Source organism: Aphidius gifuensis, linkage group LG6 (genome assembly GCF_014905175.1).
Source record: "Aphidius gifuensis isolate YNYX2018 linkage group LG6, ASM1490517v1, whole genome shotgun sequence".
Lineage (NCBI taxonomy): Eukaryota > Metazoa > Arthropoda > Insecta > Hymenoptera > Braconidae > Aphidius > Aphidius gifuensis.
Window position 1 is genome coordinate 14,008,902 of NC_057793.1, and position 18,369 is coordinate 14,027,270.

At 29.3% G+C, this 18,369-nt stretch overlaps 1 protein-coding gene across 1 annotated transcript; it reads right to left on the reverse strand.

Annotated features, from left to right (window-relative positions):
- Positions 1-1,903: 1,903 nt before the first annotated feature.
- Positions 1,904-17,905, reverse strand: LOC122859560. The gene is made up of 4 exons (XM_044163224.1): positions 16,895-17,905; positions 2,387-2,591; positions 2,112-2,298; positions 1,904-2,039 (listed from the first exon to the last, which is right to left on the reverse strand). The coding sequence occupies exons 1-4, from the start codon at positions 17,039-17,041 to the stop codon at positions 1,913-1,915; spliced, it is 666 nt and encodes a 221-aa protein (XP_044019159.1). The 5' UTR covers positions 17,042-17,905; the 3' UTR covers positions 1,904-1,912.
- Positions 17,906-18,369: the final 464 nt, after the last annotated feature.

Here is an 18,369-nt window from a genome sequence, read left to right on the forward strand (position 1 = left end):
GATCCTTTGTTGTGGTAGATCTGATTTTTTTCATTTGAAAATATCTGATCAAATTTGACGTTAGCCAATTTATTCGACAGATTTAAAATAATTAAATAGAAACTCTGTCAACTTAAACCTGAAAAAATACTTATACTTAATATTTTAAGTTATTATAAATCTCTGGCCTTCTCTTTGGCTATAGTGATGTATCATAGTAACTTTTAACATTATTAGAATTTTCATTTTTTTCGTCGCCATTTTGAAGTTCGTACGGACTGGATAGCCACGGAACGCACCCTTATATTTATTTCTTTACATCAATATTATTGCCAAAAATAAGTTAAATAATAATTGAATTTAAATAATATATCTATATAAAGCCCAAATTAACGTTTGATATCGTTAATATTCTGTATTTATTATCTCTGGCTGTGCTCTGGTTTTGCTCTGGCTTTGGCGACAAAAGCGATCACGCCAGTTCTGCCAGGGTAATGAAAAAACTGACCTTATGAATGTATGGTGTACCCGGCCAAAGAAAGGAGCGACAGTTTCCATGTAAACCATGTACAGTATTAGCTCAATTATATCTCTGTTCATGGTTTACATGAAAGCTGCCACTCCTTTCTTTGGCCGGTTTCATCATATGTTGTTGCTTTCTTTCCAGTGTTTATTTTTTTCCAATTTTCCAATTTATTTTTGCGTAGTTAAATGCTCAGTCAGCAAAAAGTCCGTTTGCAACAGCGTAGTACATCTATGTTTTAATAATTATTTTTCGGCGCCACTGTTCTCTCTTCATCTTTGCATAATACGCGCATGTGTATGATCATGCTCATTGTATTTTAAAATAATAAACTCCAGAAAGATAGCATGCAGTGGCGTCGAACAAATAATTCTTATGAAATGAGAATTAAAACATGACTGATCCAGCTTCTCATGTCCTACGCTGTTGCAAACTGACTTTATGCTAACTGCGCATTTATTAATTACGCATGAGCGAAAATAAACAGGAAAAAGAATAAATACACAAAAGAAAGCACCATTTCAAAAAATAGATTGGTACTTGCTATATTTAATTATCGTGTATTTATTTGTGAAAGTAGTCAATCTATTTGCAAATTGAAATAGTTTAAAATTTTGGTTTACGTACTTCGATTGGGTAGTAATTATATTTCAAGCTCTGAAAATTTTATTGTTGATGATCAGAGCTTAGTTTAGTTGTTGTATTTCTGACGGCAACACAACACAATTCTAATGTTTTTTTTTCAAATTTTTGAATTTTAAATCTATCTCGAGTGAGAGATAAATCAAAAGCTTCAATATTTTGATACACACTGCTTTTTTATATTTTTATATGACACAACAAGGTATAAATACTTTGTGAAAGCTTTTAAATTTTTGAGGTATCTCGAGTAAGAGATAGATCAAAAGCTTCAATATTTTTAAACACACTTTTTTCATTTTTTGATGATTTTATAATTTTTTTATCACACAATTGACAGCGCAGAAACTGGTATATGAAATTTCAATTGTAACTAATGACAAATTGTGATGCTCATTTTTTTATAAATCTTACAAAAGATGAGATTAAAAAAATTATTTATTATATTTTTTACCAAAAAATAATTTGAAGAATCTCAGAGAAAACATAATGGTACACTAATTTTAGCAGACTTTATTATTTAAATGTCATTTTATTCAATACAAAGAATAATAATTTTTATTTCCATTTTTATTTTATTTCAATACATAGAGTATATACTTATATATATAATTTATATCTGTAAATAATATATATATTTTTACATATTTTTGTAATTATCAATAATCAATGTTTTAATTATCAATTATCACGAATTTTTTTAAATAATTCATTATATGTAATTAATTAAGTACAAATATATTATTAATTTAAACATCATCATTTTCATTATCAATTTTTTGACGTTCCACAACTGCAGATAAACGTTGGAAACTTTTTCTGACTTGTGGAATAGGCAACGTTTTTTCTTCCAACACATCCACGTCGTCCATATCTTTTACTTGAAAAATTGGTATTTCTGAAAATATAAAAATTAAAATTTTTACAAACAATAATAAATTAAGAGATAATAATCTACAAAAATGAATGCCTATGATTATCGTAAATGACTCCACGCATTTTAAATGCAACACCAATTTTTAAACGTTCATCTTCTTTTGGATCATTGACAATTTTAACCAACACGTAGTTTTCTTTGTAATCAACAATTTTTCCTAAGCCGTGAGACTTCTCTCCTTCTTCAATTAATAATATTGATTTCAAATAAGCTTTAACTTCTGAAAAAAAATGAATAAATAGAAGGGATAAATAAAATATATTTTTTTAATCTAAAAATAATTATAATTAAAATTCATATATCATTACCAATATATTTAATTTTTGTTTTCAACAAATTTTCCAATTCAACATTTTGATAATCAATATGCGTTATTTCTGGTTGAACAAAAAGACCATGTGTAATCATCTTACTTGAATCTTGATAATTAAATTCCAAAATATGAATATTGTCTTTTGAATTACGGAATTTTGGGTTAGATGTTGACAAATTACCTCCAAAAATGTCCAAAATCTAAAATATTATGTTACGTCTTGGTATAAGTTATAATTAATAAACATTTAATAAATAATAATTTAATAAATTCAATAGATACAAGATGCCGAACAAGCAATAAAATTTTTCTTTTTTTATTATAAATTATTTATTTTTATTTTCACACGGAATAAAAATTCATATTTTGCATTTTTATAAAACAATTTATTTTTATATTTTTTATATAAATTTTGGTAAGCAGTTCTCAAAGTCACCTCTGCAACGCGAGATGCCACATCCGTTGAAGTTACTAATCTATTATTTATTAAATGTTTAAACAATTAGAATATGTTGACTACCATGGGAGTCATTGAATTTGATTGGTTCAAGAAATGGCACCACTTTTTATCCCTACCTAACAATTAATTTTTATGGGAATAATTTTATTTTTAATATTAAGGAGCGTCACTCTCGTGATAACTTTTATTCGGCCAACATCTAACTAAATTTAAAATCATTCTAATTTTATTTGAATTAAATACTTAATAAAATTTCATAAATTTATAATAAAAATTATTGATCATTTTAATTGATAAAAATATAAATAAAATAAATTTAATTCATTTAAGGTTGATTCCGAATATCTGAATTTCTGATAGACTTTCGATTTTTTCGGCTTATTTTCTAAATGAAATAATTATCTATATTGTGAATTTTTTTGAATTTTTTCTTGTTTGCTTTTTTCGAGATATTTACTGTCAAAGTTGACAACTTTAACACACAAGGTATACGCGTTACCTCATGTTTTTACGAATAACTTTTTTTTGTGTTGATTCAAAACTGTACATTTACTATCAGATTGTAGCCCTGGACAAGACGAAATTTTGATAATTATTTCAATTTTTTCTTCTTTTTCTTTTAATAAATATTTAACTTTTAAACTTCGAAATTTTGCTAGATGCGCGGCACACAGACATGAACACAAGCATGGTTTTGGCGTACGACGTAAACTTTGTTTGCTAGTGTGTTGCCGCGCACACACATACTACTAAAGAACTTGGTTTTTTCATCAGTGGCGCCACAAAAATTTCAGAATACGGGGAATAAAAAATAGCGTTATTAATATACGGGCCCTTTGTGGCATAAATATTGGTACGGCGATGGGACTTGGAATCAACCTTAAAGAAATTAATAACAAATAAATAATATTATCAGTGCATTAAAACTTAATTAAATAACTGTGACAAATAATTATTCTTACAAATTTTACCCTTCCTAAATCCTAACATTGACTGTGAAATTTTCCGGGGTGTTATTTTTCTGTGCTACGAGTTGTGTTACCTATTGGATTATTCTAAATTATCAACATCATCAGGCGACCATCCGGATTGACACGCTCTCTATACTTTAATTTTGGATAAACCACAACAACAAGGTAGAATCTACAAAAATTACACATTCCCTCCTAACCTGTTACCCTGTACGGAATAACAAAACAAGAGGATTATAAAAGTTACGTTAAATATCAGGCTCATTAATTTGTATTATTGCTAAATTATTATATTATTATTTTTGTTGTTTAACATTCTTTCTTTTTTTTGTTATTTCATAAATAATACAAATTAATTAGCCTGGTACGTAACAATTAATATAATTATAAAAATTATTATAAATTATTATTAAATTTAAAAAGAAAAACAAAGAAATAACCTCATTCATTTTTATTTTTTCAGACGAATTCTTGTGCTTTGTCACCCTAAAATATTACACGCATTCTTACTTTTGAATTATTATTTAGTATGACTGCAAATAACCAACTTAGTTGACCTTTAATATTGACAGATTTTATATTAGTTATCACATCAACAATGTGTTATATCACTGAAATCATAAATAAAAATTAATATCATTGTATTAAAATCATCAAAATTAATAATAAATTATATAGTTACACAAATTTGTCACCAGTACGAAAACCGTCTATTTTCTCATCCGATGTAAATTCGTATGACATATTTGTTGAACAATTTTTTAATCTTTGAAAAAATAGAAAATAATAGTATATTTCTATTAAATATTTCAAAGATAAACCACAAAATTATCAGTATTTTTAATTAATTTATAATTCATAAAATAAACAATTAAAAAAATCGTACACTGATTCACTTTCATTAATTATAAAAAAAAAAGTATTAATACACACACACACACTTTTATTTATTCATTTTATTATACATAGTAACCACGTAGGAACCAAATTTTAAATTTATTTAAAAATAGTATTCACATACCACAAACTTTTCTTATTCAATTTGTACATTATATTATGAAGATAGTTTGATTTATCGTTATTATATATATTTATTGTTGATTGAAAAAAAAAAAGTGTTCTAGTCGAGTTTAATAATGAGATAGACCCTGATGATTCAGAAGTGACTGTAACTGTTTGTCAATGGATTGAGTGTCATCATGTTTCATTGGCTTGGTTTATATCTTTGTTTAAAAAATGAATATTATTGTATAATAAATAAAAAGACTCGTTACAGCAATAAATAAATAAAATAAATCAATTATATACAATGTTATACATATATAATAAAATCTATACAGGACTATTCTATAGAGTTTATATATAATATTTCTATAAAAACTATTCTATAGGAAAAATCTTATAAAACATTCCGTTTCGGATATTTTATAAAAATCATTCAAAATTCTATAGAAAAATATTTTTATAGAACAGCGTATTATTATGATTATGGAATATACGAATCATTTTTTTTATAAAAATAATCCTATAAACCAAATCCTATAAAAAATTAATAAATTCATTCTATAAAAATCAACCACAAATTTTATAGAATTTGTTCTATAAAAAAAGCGCCAAATCTATATAAGAATTTGTATAAAAATTTTTATACAAATTTTTATAAAAACGTTTTATAGAAATGTTTATAAAACTTTTTGCTACGTGAAGAAATAAACTTGATGTCAGACAATCATCTGAGCAAGTTGTAGCACTAATTACAAAGAACAAAACAACTTAAAACAAAGGCTCAATTGACAAGTTTATTGATACTAAAATGTCCAAAGAAAATCATGATAAATTGAATGCTTCTTGTGCACGAGCAATATATGCCAGAGCTTCAATTAACATTATTGTACTTAAAAAAGGGTTACAAGGATTAAATTTTAAAGTTCAAAGTACACCAAAAATTAATCATATAAAATTTAAAACAATGGTATGAAAAAATATAAAAAACGTTAACATATGGTATATTTCTAAATTTGTATTATTCTACTTGTTACAATATTATTGTTACATATTAAAAATATTATTAGTCTCAATTTTTCTTCCATTCATTGTTACTAATAAATATAATATATGGAATCTACAGGTCTTGCTAATATTATTATTCCCAATCATCATTGTTTTTTATATTTATTTTTATTTTCAGTATGTATCATTAAAATTTTTTTTTTTAACCCAAATTTAATATAAATAACTCAAATATTATATTTTGTTTGTTTATAACAATTTATTTATTTATAATAATTTATTGTTTTTATTATTAATAATTAATTATATTAAACATTGAAATAAGTCTCTGATTTTGGACTTATCATGAAGCTTTAGATTTTGCGCATGCGTGTCGATGCCCCGCCCCCGTTTGGTTTTAAACCGTTTATTAACCGTTATTAACAGTTATTAACGGTCAAAAAAATAAATAGCCGGCTAATTAACAGCTCTACTTGTTGTAAATCCTGAATGCAAATACAAGGCAGGAAGTTGTAAATATTGTGGAAAAAAATATGTTTCGAATGCTGGTAGAATGATGAAGCATCCTGCTCAAGAATGTCAAAATTGTGATGATGAAATTGAAACAAATTTTATGGAAATGATGGTGCCAAAAAATGAACCTGATGTCAGACAATCATCTGAGCAAGTTGTAGCACTCTTACAAAGAAGAACAAAACAACTCAAAACATAGGCTCAATTGACAAGATTATTGATACTAAAATATTATCAGTCTTAATTTTTCTTTCTTTCATTGTTATTAATAAATATAAGATGGAATGTACAGGTCTTGTTAATATTATTATACCCAATCATTATTTTTCATAATTATTTTTATTTTCAATACGTATCATTAAAATTTTTTTTTTCCAACTCGAGTTTTATATGGGTTACTCAAATATTATATTTTTTTGTTCATAACAATTTATTTATTCATATTAATTTATTGTTTATATTATTATTAATTAATTATATTAAACATTGAAATAAGTCTCTGATTTTGGACCTATCATAAAAGTTAAAATTTTGCGCATGCGCGCCGATGCCCCACCCCCGTTTGGTTTTAAACCGGTTACTAACCGTTAATAACAGTTATTAACGGTCAAAAAAATAAAAAACCGGCTAATTAACAGCTCTAATTCTCAGGGCAAATTTTTTACAATTTAGGGCTATTTTTTGCCGCTGATGGCGCTTGAAAAAATTTTTTTTATATAGATTTCACATAGAAAAGCTTCACAAACGCCACCATCGGAAAAAAACGCATTAATGAGAACATCCTCTGAATACGGGTGCAGCAGTCCAATTCACAGCACCGTATTCACAGAGCATTACAATTAAGGGCTTTTTTCATCCACCGGTGGCGCTTGTGGAGCTATTATATGTAAAATCTATATAAAAAAAATTTTATAAGCGCCGTCAGTGGCAAGAAAAAGCCTTTAATTGTATAAAATTTGCCCTGTGAATACTGCAGTCTAATTCACAGGTCAAATTTTTTACAATTTAGGGCTTTTTTTTTGCCGGTGATGGCGCTTGTAAAATTTTTTTTATATAGATTTCACATACAAAAGCTCTACAAGCGCCGTCAGTGGAGGAAAAAAGCCCTAAATTGTAATGCCCTGTGCATTGGACTGCGGGTGCAGGGCAAAATAAATTTTACACTTTAGGGCTTTTTTTTCCGATGGCAGCGCTTGAAAAACTTCTTGTCAAACCCTGGTGAAAATAATTTTGACAAAATTTACCACAATTAGTCAAAATTTGCCAAAATTAGTTGAAGTTTGCCAAAATCTTCAATTTTTGGCAAACATTGGCGAATTTCGACAAAATTCAACTAATTTTGGCAAATTTTGTCAAATTTTTTTTGTCAATATTTGTCAAATTTTGTTAATTTCAATAAATTTTTTCTTTTGATAAATTTTGGAAACATTTGACAAAATTTGTCAAATTTTTTTTTTTAAATTTTGTCAATCTTAATAAATTTTTTTTTTTGATAAATTTTGAAAACATTTGACAAAATTTGTCAAATTTTGTCTAATTTTGACTAAATTTGCAAATTATAATAATTTTTTTTTTTTGATAAATATTGCCAAAATTTGTCAAATTTTGTCAATTATAATAATTTATTTTTTTCTGAAAAATTGTGAATACATTTGACAAAATTTGTCAAAATTAGACAAATTTTCTCCAACTTTGCCAAATTTTTTTTAAACCGTTAATTTAGAAGAAACTATATGAATTTGATAATTTTGTAAAATTTATCTATAAACCGGAAAATATCGTCGAGTTGTTACCTTCTTTGCTACTGATGATATTAATTAATTAGAACAAAATAGAAAATAATATATTGATGAATGTTTCTTGCATGCAGGCATGTAATGTTCTGTTAGTATATAGAGAAAATCATATATCCATCACTCATATGGTAATATTGAACAGATAGACAGATTTCTATAGATGATGTGTTAAACTTATGAGAATTCCCAGATAACCACATACTGGTATGATACCGGTATGTTTCCGGTATATAAGTGGTAGAAAAGTAGTATTATACATAAACTTATATATATAGAGTAAAAATATAAATAGATTTTATACTGGTGTTTTACCGGTACTTTGTTAACGATATATTCTTAATTTATAATAAATAATTTGTGATTTATCAAAAAGGAAATTCTATCAATTAAATCAATAAGAAAAAGTCCAAGGGAAAGCAGTAGCTAAGAAAAGGTGTAGCTAAGGAATTACAGTTGTAGGTGTAGGTGTAGGTTATAGGTGTAGCGAAAGAAAAGATGTAGCTAAAGAATGACAGTTGCCAAAAAAATTATGTTTTAAGCAACATTAATTTCTCAGCTGCAACTTTTCCTTAGCTACTGCTTGTCCTTGGTATATTTTATTTATTCAATTAATAAAATACATGTAGTTTCAATTTAAGTGAATAAAAATCCCCGAAAAAGAGCAGTAGCTAAGGAGAAGATGCAGCTAAGGAATTAATGATTCTTGAAACATAAGTTTTCTGGCCACCGTAATTCCTTAGCTAAATTTGTTCCTTAGCTACTGCTTTTCTTTAGACATTATTATTTTTTTTTAATACATGTATTTTATTTATTGAATAAATAAAAAATACCGAAAATACAATATGACGCTGAAGCTGGTGTCCGAGCTAGCGTCTGTATCAGGGGCGTAGAAGAACCGGTGCCACGAACTGAAACTTTTTTTGTTTTCTTTCTAGACTTTGTTAGGGTTTCACGTAACAATAGGTGCTTTCTTTTGTGTATTTATTTTTTTTCCTGTTTATTTTCGCGCATGCGCGATTGAATGCGCAGTCAGCCAAAAGCCAGTTTGCAACAGCGTAGGACATTAGGGGCTGGATCAGCCATGTTTTAATTCTTATTTTTGAAAAATTATTTGTTCGACGCCACTGTTCTCTCAACAAGTTTGCATGACAGGCGCATGTGCATGATCATGCGCATAAAAGTGAAAAAAAATAAATACACAAAAGAAAGCACCTTATGCAAAATCGATTTCCCTTAAAGTACCCTAATGAGTTTAGGCACTGTAAACTATATTCTGAGTAGTAAAAATAAGATGACGCTAAAGCTGGCCGCCACTCTGGCCGCCAAACGCTGGATAGTCAGGGACGTATAGGGGCCCCGTGCTTACAATACCGAAAATTGCTTCGTTCTCATGTTTCACTACTTAATCTATTATCTAAATCATAAACGAAGTAGATAAAACCTGGAAATACATTATTTACCCTCAGCATAGCGTTTAAGGGGGTAAAAAAAAGGTGAAAACGCGTATACCGGTAAATTAATTTTTAAACTACTTTTGAACGAAAATTGGACTGAACCATTATTTTCAAATTGGTATTGAAACAATACAAAGCTAGATAAAAAAAATCAACCCTTAACATAGCGTTTTAGGGGGCAAAAGGGGGGTAAACACGAGAAATTTTTTGAAAATAATTTTTTTAACTACTTTAAAACGAAAATTGGACCAAACGGTTATCATCTAAATCAATATTAGAACAATACAAAGCTAGAAAGAAAAAATTAACCCCCAAAATAGCGGGGCCAGGGGGGACGGAAACTTTAATTATTTTTTTTACTAACTTTAAAATAAAAATTGGGACATGAAAATATTATCTAAATTCAAAGTCCACTAATAAAAAGCTAAAAAAAAAAATTACGACCCTTAACATAGCGTTTTAGGGGGTGAAAAAAGCAAAAAACGCGGATTCTAGACAATTTAATTTTTTTTCTATCTTAAAATCAAAATTGGGACATGAAAATATTATCTAAATTCAAAGTCGACTGATTAAAAGCTAAAAAAGAAATATCAATCCCCAACATAGCGTTTTAGGGGGTGGCAAGGGGGATTAAAACTTTAAGTATTATTTTACTTACTTTAAAATGAAAATTGGGGCATGAAAATATTTTCTAAATTAAAAGTCAACTAATTAAAAGATAAAAAAAAATATCAACCACTAACATAACGTTTTAGGGGGTAGTAGAGGGGTTGGAACCATTAATTATTTTTTTTACATACTTTAAAATGGAAATTGGGGCAAAAAATTATTATCTTGATTGATATGGGACTAATAAAAAGCTAGGAAAAAAATTTTAACCCTCAACATAGCGTTTTAGGGGGTGGTAGGGGGAACTAAAACTTTAATTATTTTTTTTACTTACTTTAAAAAAAAAATTGGACCAAACGGTTATTATCTAAATTAATATTAGAGCAATAGAAAGCTAGAAAAAGAAAATCAACCCCCAATATAGCGTTTTAGGGGGGCCAGGGGGGACGGAAACTTCAATAATTTTTTTTACTAACTTCAAAATAAAAATTGGGGCATGAAAATATTATCTAAATTCAAAGTCCACTCATAAAAAGCTAAAAATAAAAATACGACCCTTAACATAGCGTTTTAGGTGGTGAAAAGGGGTGAAAAAGCGGATTCTAGACAATTTAATTTTTTTTTCTATCCTAAAATCAAAATTGGGGCATGAAAATATTTTCTAAATTAAAAGTCAACTAACAAAAAGCTAAAAAAAAAAACTACGACCCTTAACATAGCGTTTTAGGGAGTGAAGAGGGATGAAAACGCGGATTCTAGACAATTTAATTTTTTTTTCTATCCTAAAATCAAAATTGGGACATGAAAATATTATCTAAATTCAAAGTCGACTGATTAAAAGCTAAAAAAGAAATATCAACCCCCAACATAGCGTTTTAGGGGGTGGTAAGGGCGATTAAAACTTTAATTATTTTTTTTACTTACTTTAAAAAAAAAATTGGACCAAACGGTTATTATCTAAATTAATATTAGAGCAATAGAAAACTAGAAAAAGAAAATCAACCCCCAATATAGCGTTTTAGGGGGGCCAGGGGGGACGGAAACTTTAATAATTTTTTTTACTAACTTCAAAATAAAAATTGGGGCATGAAAATATTATCTAAATTCAAAGTCCACTCATAAAAAGCTAAAAATAAAATTACGACCCTTAACATAGCGTTTTAGGGGGTGAAAAGGGGTGAAAAAGCGGATTCTAGACAATTTAATTTTTTTTTCTATCCTAAAATCAAAATTGGGGCATGAAAATATTTTCTAAATTAAAAGTCAACTAACAAAAAGCTAAAAAAAAAAACTACGACCCTTAACATAGCGTTTTAGGGAGTGAAGAGGGATGAAAACGCGGATTCTAGACAATTTAATTTTTTTTTCTATCCTAAAATCAAAATTGGGACATGAAAATATTATCTAAATTCAAAGTCGACTGATTAAAAGCTAAAAAAGAAATATCAACCCCCAACATAGCGTTTTAGGGGGTGGTAAGGGCGATTAAAACTTTAATTATTTTTTTTACTTACTTTAAAAAGAAATATGGACCAAACGGTTATCATCTAAATCAATATTAGAACAATAGAAAGCTAGAAAAAAAAAATCAACCCCCAACATAGCGTTTTAGGGGGTGGTAAGGGGGATTAAAACTTTAATTATTTTTTTTACTTACTTTGAAATGAAAATTGGGTCATGAAAATATTTTCTAAATTAAAAGTCAACTAATTAAAAGATAAAAAAAAAATATCAACCACTAACATAACGTTTTAGGGGGTAGTAGAGGGGATGGAGCCTTTTTTTACATACTTTAAAATGAAAATTGGGGCAAAAATCTATTATCTTAATTGATATGGGACTAAAAAAAAGCTCTTTATTGTCTCTATATTAACTTGGATAAATACGGCTTGGTCCAATTTTGATTTTAAAATAGAAAAAAAAAATAAATTGTCGAAAGTCCGCGTTTTCACCCCTTTTCACCCCCTAAAACGCTATGTTATAGGTTGAAATTTTTTTTCTAGCTTTTCATTAGTCCCCTATTCATTTAGATAATAATTTTCTGCCTTAATTTTCATTTAAAAATGAAAAAAAATAAATTGTCTGAAATCTGCGTTTTTACTCCTTTTTATCCTCTAAAACGCTATGTTAGGGGTCGAAATTTTTTTTTTAGCTGTTTATTACTTCCATATTGATTTTAATAATACTTTTTTGCCCCAATTTCTATTTTAAAGTTAGTAAAAAAATAATTAAAGTTTCCGTCCCCCCTGGCCCCCTCTAATACGCTATGTTGGGGGTTGATATTTTTTTTATTGCTTTTAAACAGTCGACTATTAATTTACATAATATTTTTATGCCCGAATTTTGATTTTAAGATAGAAAAAAAAATTAAATTGTCTAGAATCCGCGTTTTCAGCCCTTTTCACCCCCTAAAACGCTATGTTAAGGGTCGTAGTTTTTTTCTTAGCTTTTAATTAATTAACTTCTAATTTAGAAAATATTTTCATGCCCCAATTGTCATTTTAAAGTAAGTAAAAAAAATACTTAAAGTTTTAATCCCCCCTACCACCCCCTCAAACGCTATGTTGGGGGTTGATATTTTTTTTTTAGCTTTTAATTAGCCGACTATTATTTTACATAATATTTTCATGGATTAATTTTGAGTTTAAGATAGAAAAAAAAATTAAATTGTCTAGAATCCGCTTTTTCACCCCTTTTCACCCCCTAAAACGCTATGTTAAGGGTCGTAGTTTTTTTCTTAGCTTTTAATTAATTGACTTCTTATTTAGAAAATATTTTCATGCCCCCAATTTTCATTTTAAAGTAAGTAAAAAAAATACTTAAAGTTTTAATCCCCCCTACCACCCCCTCAAACGCTATGTTGGGGGTTGATATTTTTTTTTTAGCTTTTAATTAGCCGACTATCATTTTACATAATATTTTCATGGATTAATTTTGAGTTTTAGATAGAAAAGAAAATTAAATTGTCTAGAATCCGCTTTTTCACCCCTTTTCACCCCCTAAAACGCCATGTTAAGGGTCGTAGTTTTTTTCTTAGCTTTTAATTAATTGACTTCTAATTTAGAGAATATTTTCATGCCCCAATTTTTATTTTAAAGTAAGTAAAAAAAATACTTACAAAAAACTTAAAAAAAAAAAAAAATTGGCAAATAATTTTTGACAAATTTTGTCAAATTTTGTCAAAATTATTTTCACCAGGGAACCTCCATGCTGAATGTAATTCATGACTAGAGAGCTCATTTTTTTTGTGTTACGTTGGAGTTCACGGTTCACATTGATGTATATGATTATGAGTTATGACATATGTATGTCTATAATGATGTAAATTGGACTGCCGGGCATTACAATTTAAGACTTTTTTTCACCACTCACGGCGCTTGTGAAGCTTTTGTATGTAAAATGTATATAAAAAAAATTTTTACAAGCGCCATCAGCGGCAAAAGAAAGCCCTAAATTGTAAAAAATTTGCCCTGTGAATTGGACTGCAGGGGTGCATTCCTTTAATAAAAAATTTTTTTTCGTTTTGCAATTCCACCCTGTAATACCGACTAAAAACTAGAAACAGAAACAACGACAAAAGTGATAAATTTCTCTATGCAATATTCCAGGCTTTACAGTTTACGATAATGTGCAGTACGACCTATGTGACAATAACAAACAATCACAACAAGTCAATTTTCTATTTATTTCAGTTTGATATAAACATTGAACAGTTATTCATCTAATAATTGGAAGCCAAAAAAAATAATGTCATGTGCCAGTACTGCCACTACAAGAAACAGCTTTTTCCTATAAAATTTTGGCCGGTAGTACAGGGCGAAATTGCAAAACAAAAAAAATTTTTGATTAAAGGAATGCACCCCAGCACTCGTATTCACAGGGCAAATTTTATACAGTTTAGGGCTTTATTTTTGCCACTGATGACGCTCATAAAATTTTTGCCATATAGATTTTACCATGGTACAAGTACTACAGGAGTGCTATTCTTGGTCCTGTATTGCGGAAGTTATTGCGGGTCCCGCAATAACGATTCGCCGACAAGAAATGTTGGTCTCGATAGGAAAATATCAAGAAGCTTGTTGTTGCTTTCACGTGAAGCTGCCTAGCCGTATGCAAATGCAAAAATAAGGTAGAATTCACAGGAAAGCAACATCAAGTGCCTTTATGTTTTTCTATTGCGACTAACATTTCTTGTTGGCGAATCGTTATTGCGGGACCCACAATAACTCCCGCAATACGGGACCAAGAATAGCACCCCAGGTATGGCAGTAGTCCATGCTTTTTCGTCACGTTCTGCGCAGCCTTATTTTTTCAACCAATCAACAACGCACCATCGAGCTGTTTTGCTTTTCTTTCTAACAAGCAATCTCTATTATAAAAGCCTCTCTCTCTAACATACTGTTTTGACATCTATTTTTTATATTGTTGTAAATACTAATAAATATATGCGGAGCATGTTTATAAAAAATCAGAAAAATAAAAAAACCAAGACAGTTTAACAAAAGGCTTGTGGCCACTAGCATAGTTTTTCGACCAAGTTCTATGCCATACACTGCAAAAACTGCGCCTTTGGATTCTAGGCACTGTTTCATTGGATTAATGGAGCACTTAGGGATGTGCGATATCTGACGATATATCGGAGGACCCGATATTTTTACCCAATATCGACGATATATTTATTCGATATGAGTAGGCGTCAAATATCGGATATTCGATATCACTTTCGGAATATCGTCACGAAAATATCGGTTGATATACCGACTAAAAAACTACTTACCAACAAATTTTAATGGCGGCTTGAATGGCCACAGCCAATCAAGATCAAAGAATATTCAAACGTATTAATTTAATTAGCTGTGAATTTATGAGTGTGGACTAATGAGTTTTAGATTGACAGTTGACAATCGATAATTAATAATTATTAATAACAAAATCATTAGAAGCTATAATCAGTAGTAAAAAAATTAAGGAATTGTGTATTTATTATTGCATAGTCATGTTTCAATAAAATGTTGATTAATAATTACACATTTTCATTATTATATTTTCTGAGTATTGTATAATGAAATATTATTAATACATAGGAAGTCTGATTATTTTTTTCTGGTACTATAATTATTAAAAAAAATTACATTGTTAAAAATTTTATTATAATTTTTCCATAATTTGTTATTAATACGCCAATTTATTTGCAATGATTAAATGAATGAATGAATAAATCAATAATAAGTAGTAGCAATATCCGAGTTATTTCATCAAAAACCAAGTATACGTATCAATTTATTAATTAACTTACGATTTAAATTCAATAGTTCCTATAATTATATTAGTTAATGAATTTTGAATTTAAAAATGGACGGACCATTTTTTTGTTAACAGTTGGTAAAATCAATTTACTCCGATATTATCGAATATCCGATATTACTTCGCCAAAATATCGGTTCGATAACGATATCGGATTTTGATATCGCGATATCCGATAATATCGATATTGGTGATATCGCACATCCCTAGGAGCACTGCTCCACTAAAGTTACTCCTTTGATTTCTTGGTCCTGTACCTATATATTTGTTGGGCAGATTTCGGCGTTTCGGAAGCATGCGCAAACACAACTACATTATATTTTTTCTCTCTCCCTATTTGCCCTGGTGGAAATATTACTCCGGCATTACTCCGGCATTACTCCGGCATTTCTCCGTTTTTGGTCCATTTCCGGAAAAATTACTCCGGCATGAAATTGATGACGGAGAAATTATTCCGGCATGAGGTTGATGGCGGAGAAAGTATTCCGGCATGAAGTTGATGGCGGAAAAATTACTCCGGCATGAAATTTATGGCAGAGAAATTATTCCGGCATGAGGTTGATGGCGGAAAAATTATTCCGGCATGAAGTTGATGGCGGAAAAATTATTCCGGCATGGGATTGATGGCGGAGAAATTATTCCGGCATGAGATTCATGCCGTAGAAATTGTTCCGGCATGGGATTAATGCCAGCAAAATTATTCCGGCATGGGATTGATGGCGCAGGAATTATTTCGGCATGGGATTGATGGCGGAGGAATTATCCCGGCATAGGATTCGTGCCGGAGAAATTATTCTGGCATGGGATCAGTAAAGGAGAAATTATTTCGGCATTAGATCAGTGAAGGAGAAAAAACTCCGGCATAAAACTAGTGGTGGATTCATTTTTCCGACATTAACTTCATGCCGACAAAATTATTCCGGCATGAGATTGACGGCGGAAAAATTACTCCGCCATGAGATTGATGGCGGAGTAAATACTCCGGCATGAAAGTAATGTCGGAAAAATTAGTCCGCCACTAGTTTTATGCCGAAGCATTTTCTTAAGCATTCATCTTATGCCAGAATAATTACTCTGGCATAACATTAATGCCGGAGTAATTAATTCGGCATGAGATTACTAAAAAACAATGTAGAAATGTTATATGTTCATCAATTTTATCAAATATATTTATTTAAACTAACCATCACATTTAATGACTCAGAAAAACTAAAACATATTTTCGGAATGTGGTACGTTTATAATTAACTGCTTTTCCAAGATCTATAAATTTATCATCAATCATATAATGTACACGCCATGATAAATCAGCAGCACATTGACGTAATTTTGGCATAACACGTTGTTCAACATCTTCTCGTTGTAATAATGTTGCAATATACTTACACATGCATCAACAGCTAATAAACGAACAGAATCTTGTTCATCTCGTGCAAGTATAACAAACATTAGAATTGAATCAGATTTTAAATACTCAATTTCAACAACTTTCGCAAATTCTCCCAATTTTGATGATGCTGAACGTCGCCCCATTAGTGTATCATCTTGACATAAATTACAAAAATGATTTCTTAATTCAGCTAATGTTGCTATACTTACACGTGGATAAGATACACTTATTAAACCACATGTCGATGTTCTTGACGTAAACCAATCACCAGATGCCAAACGTTGTACCAATGGAACAAAATGTATCAACTCACAACGAGTATGTTCAGCACAAAGTGCCAAGGCAATCGTTGAAAGTTTTTTGATTGAATTTAAGGGAGAACGGTACGTATCATATCAACCAAAAGTTTTGTCCCTGAGCTCTATTTTTTGCCTGTACCAAAACCAGTCGCTGACGTGAAAACTTTTGATTTTTTTTACCCACACAATTAAAAAAAAATTCACACCTACACAACAAGAGAGATTTGGCAACGCTTGATCTAAGTAGACACGCGTTTTAGAGACGCAGTCGATAATATACCATCAAATTTATAACACGAATCCAATGCGTAGTTGCCATATTTTTGTTGACAAGAAAAAAAAAATGATAAAATTAGCGTTTTTTTTTTTTTCATTGCTATTTTTTATAAACAATAAGATAGTAACTGACAAAACTAAAACTGTCAATCTGTTCTAAATAATTTCATTTACTTATATTCACAAAAAAACACTATACAAAATAATTCCGGTCTATACTTTTTTTTGCAATAACTACTGTTTTGGAGGGTCATTTTTTCATTACTCCATAAGAGCCCATGTTAAATTTTTTTTTTTATAAACATTATAACTCTTAAACTAAGTCTGTAAGAAACGTAGAAATTTGTTTTAATAGATTCATCATAATTTTAACTATCTAAAAACACAATAAAAAAAGAAGTTTATAATTTCCTTCAATGGGGGCCGTTCTCCCTTAATCGCAGCTATAAAATAAAAATATATTCATTAAGGTATAACTTGCGAAAATTTTTGGGGGCGTGTCCTAAATATACTGCCTATGCTTTTACATGGATAGTTTTTGCGCTGCCAACCCCAAATAACTAAAAAAATGGATCTTTTTCGGGTGTTTGTGGCTTATTAATAATACTTTTTACTAGAGAATCTTATCATTTCGTCTATTTTATTGCATAATAAATCATATTCTTGTAATTTAAACAATTTTAATTAGTTTTTATTTTCTCGTAATAACCCCGGCAATAGTGCTTTTTTTGTCAGTTTGCAACACTGATCTTGACGCCATCTTAATATCTATTTCATGAATGCATGTGTGTGTATGCTGTGTAAAAGCTAAACATGGATGCTAAATTTTGCTAAATTTGTTGTTTAAATTTTCCCGCTTCAATGCGCTGTTGCCAGAGCCTCAATACTTGTTCTCA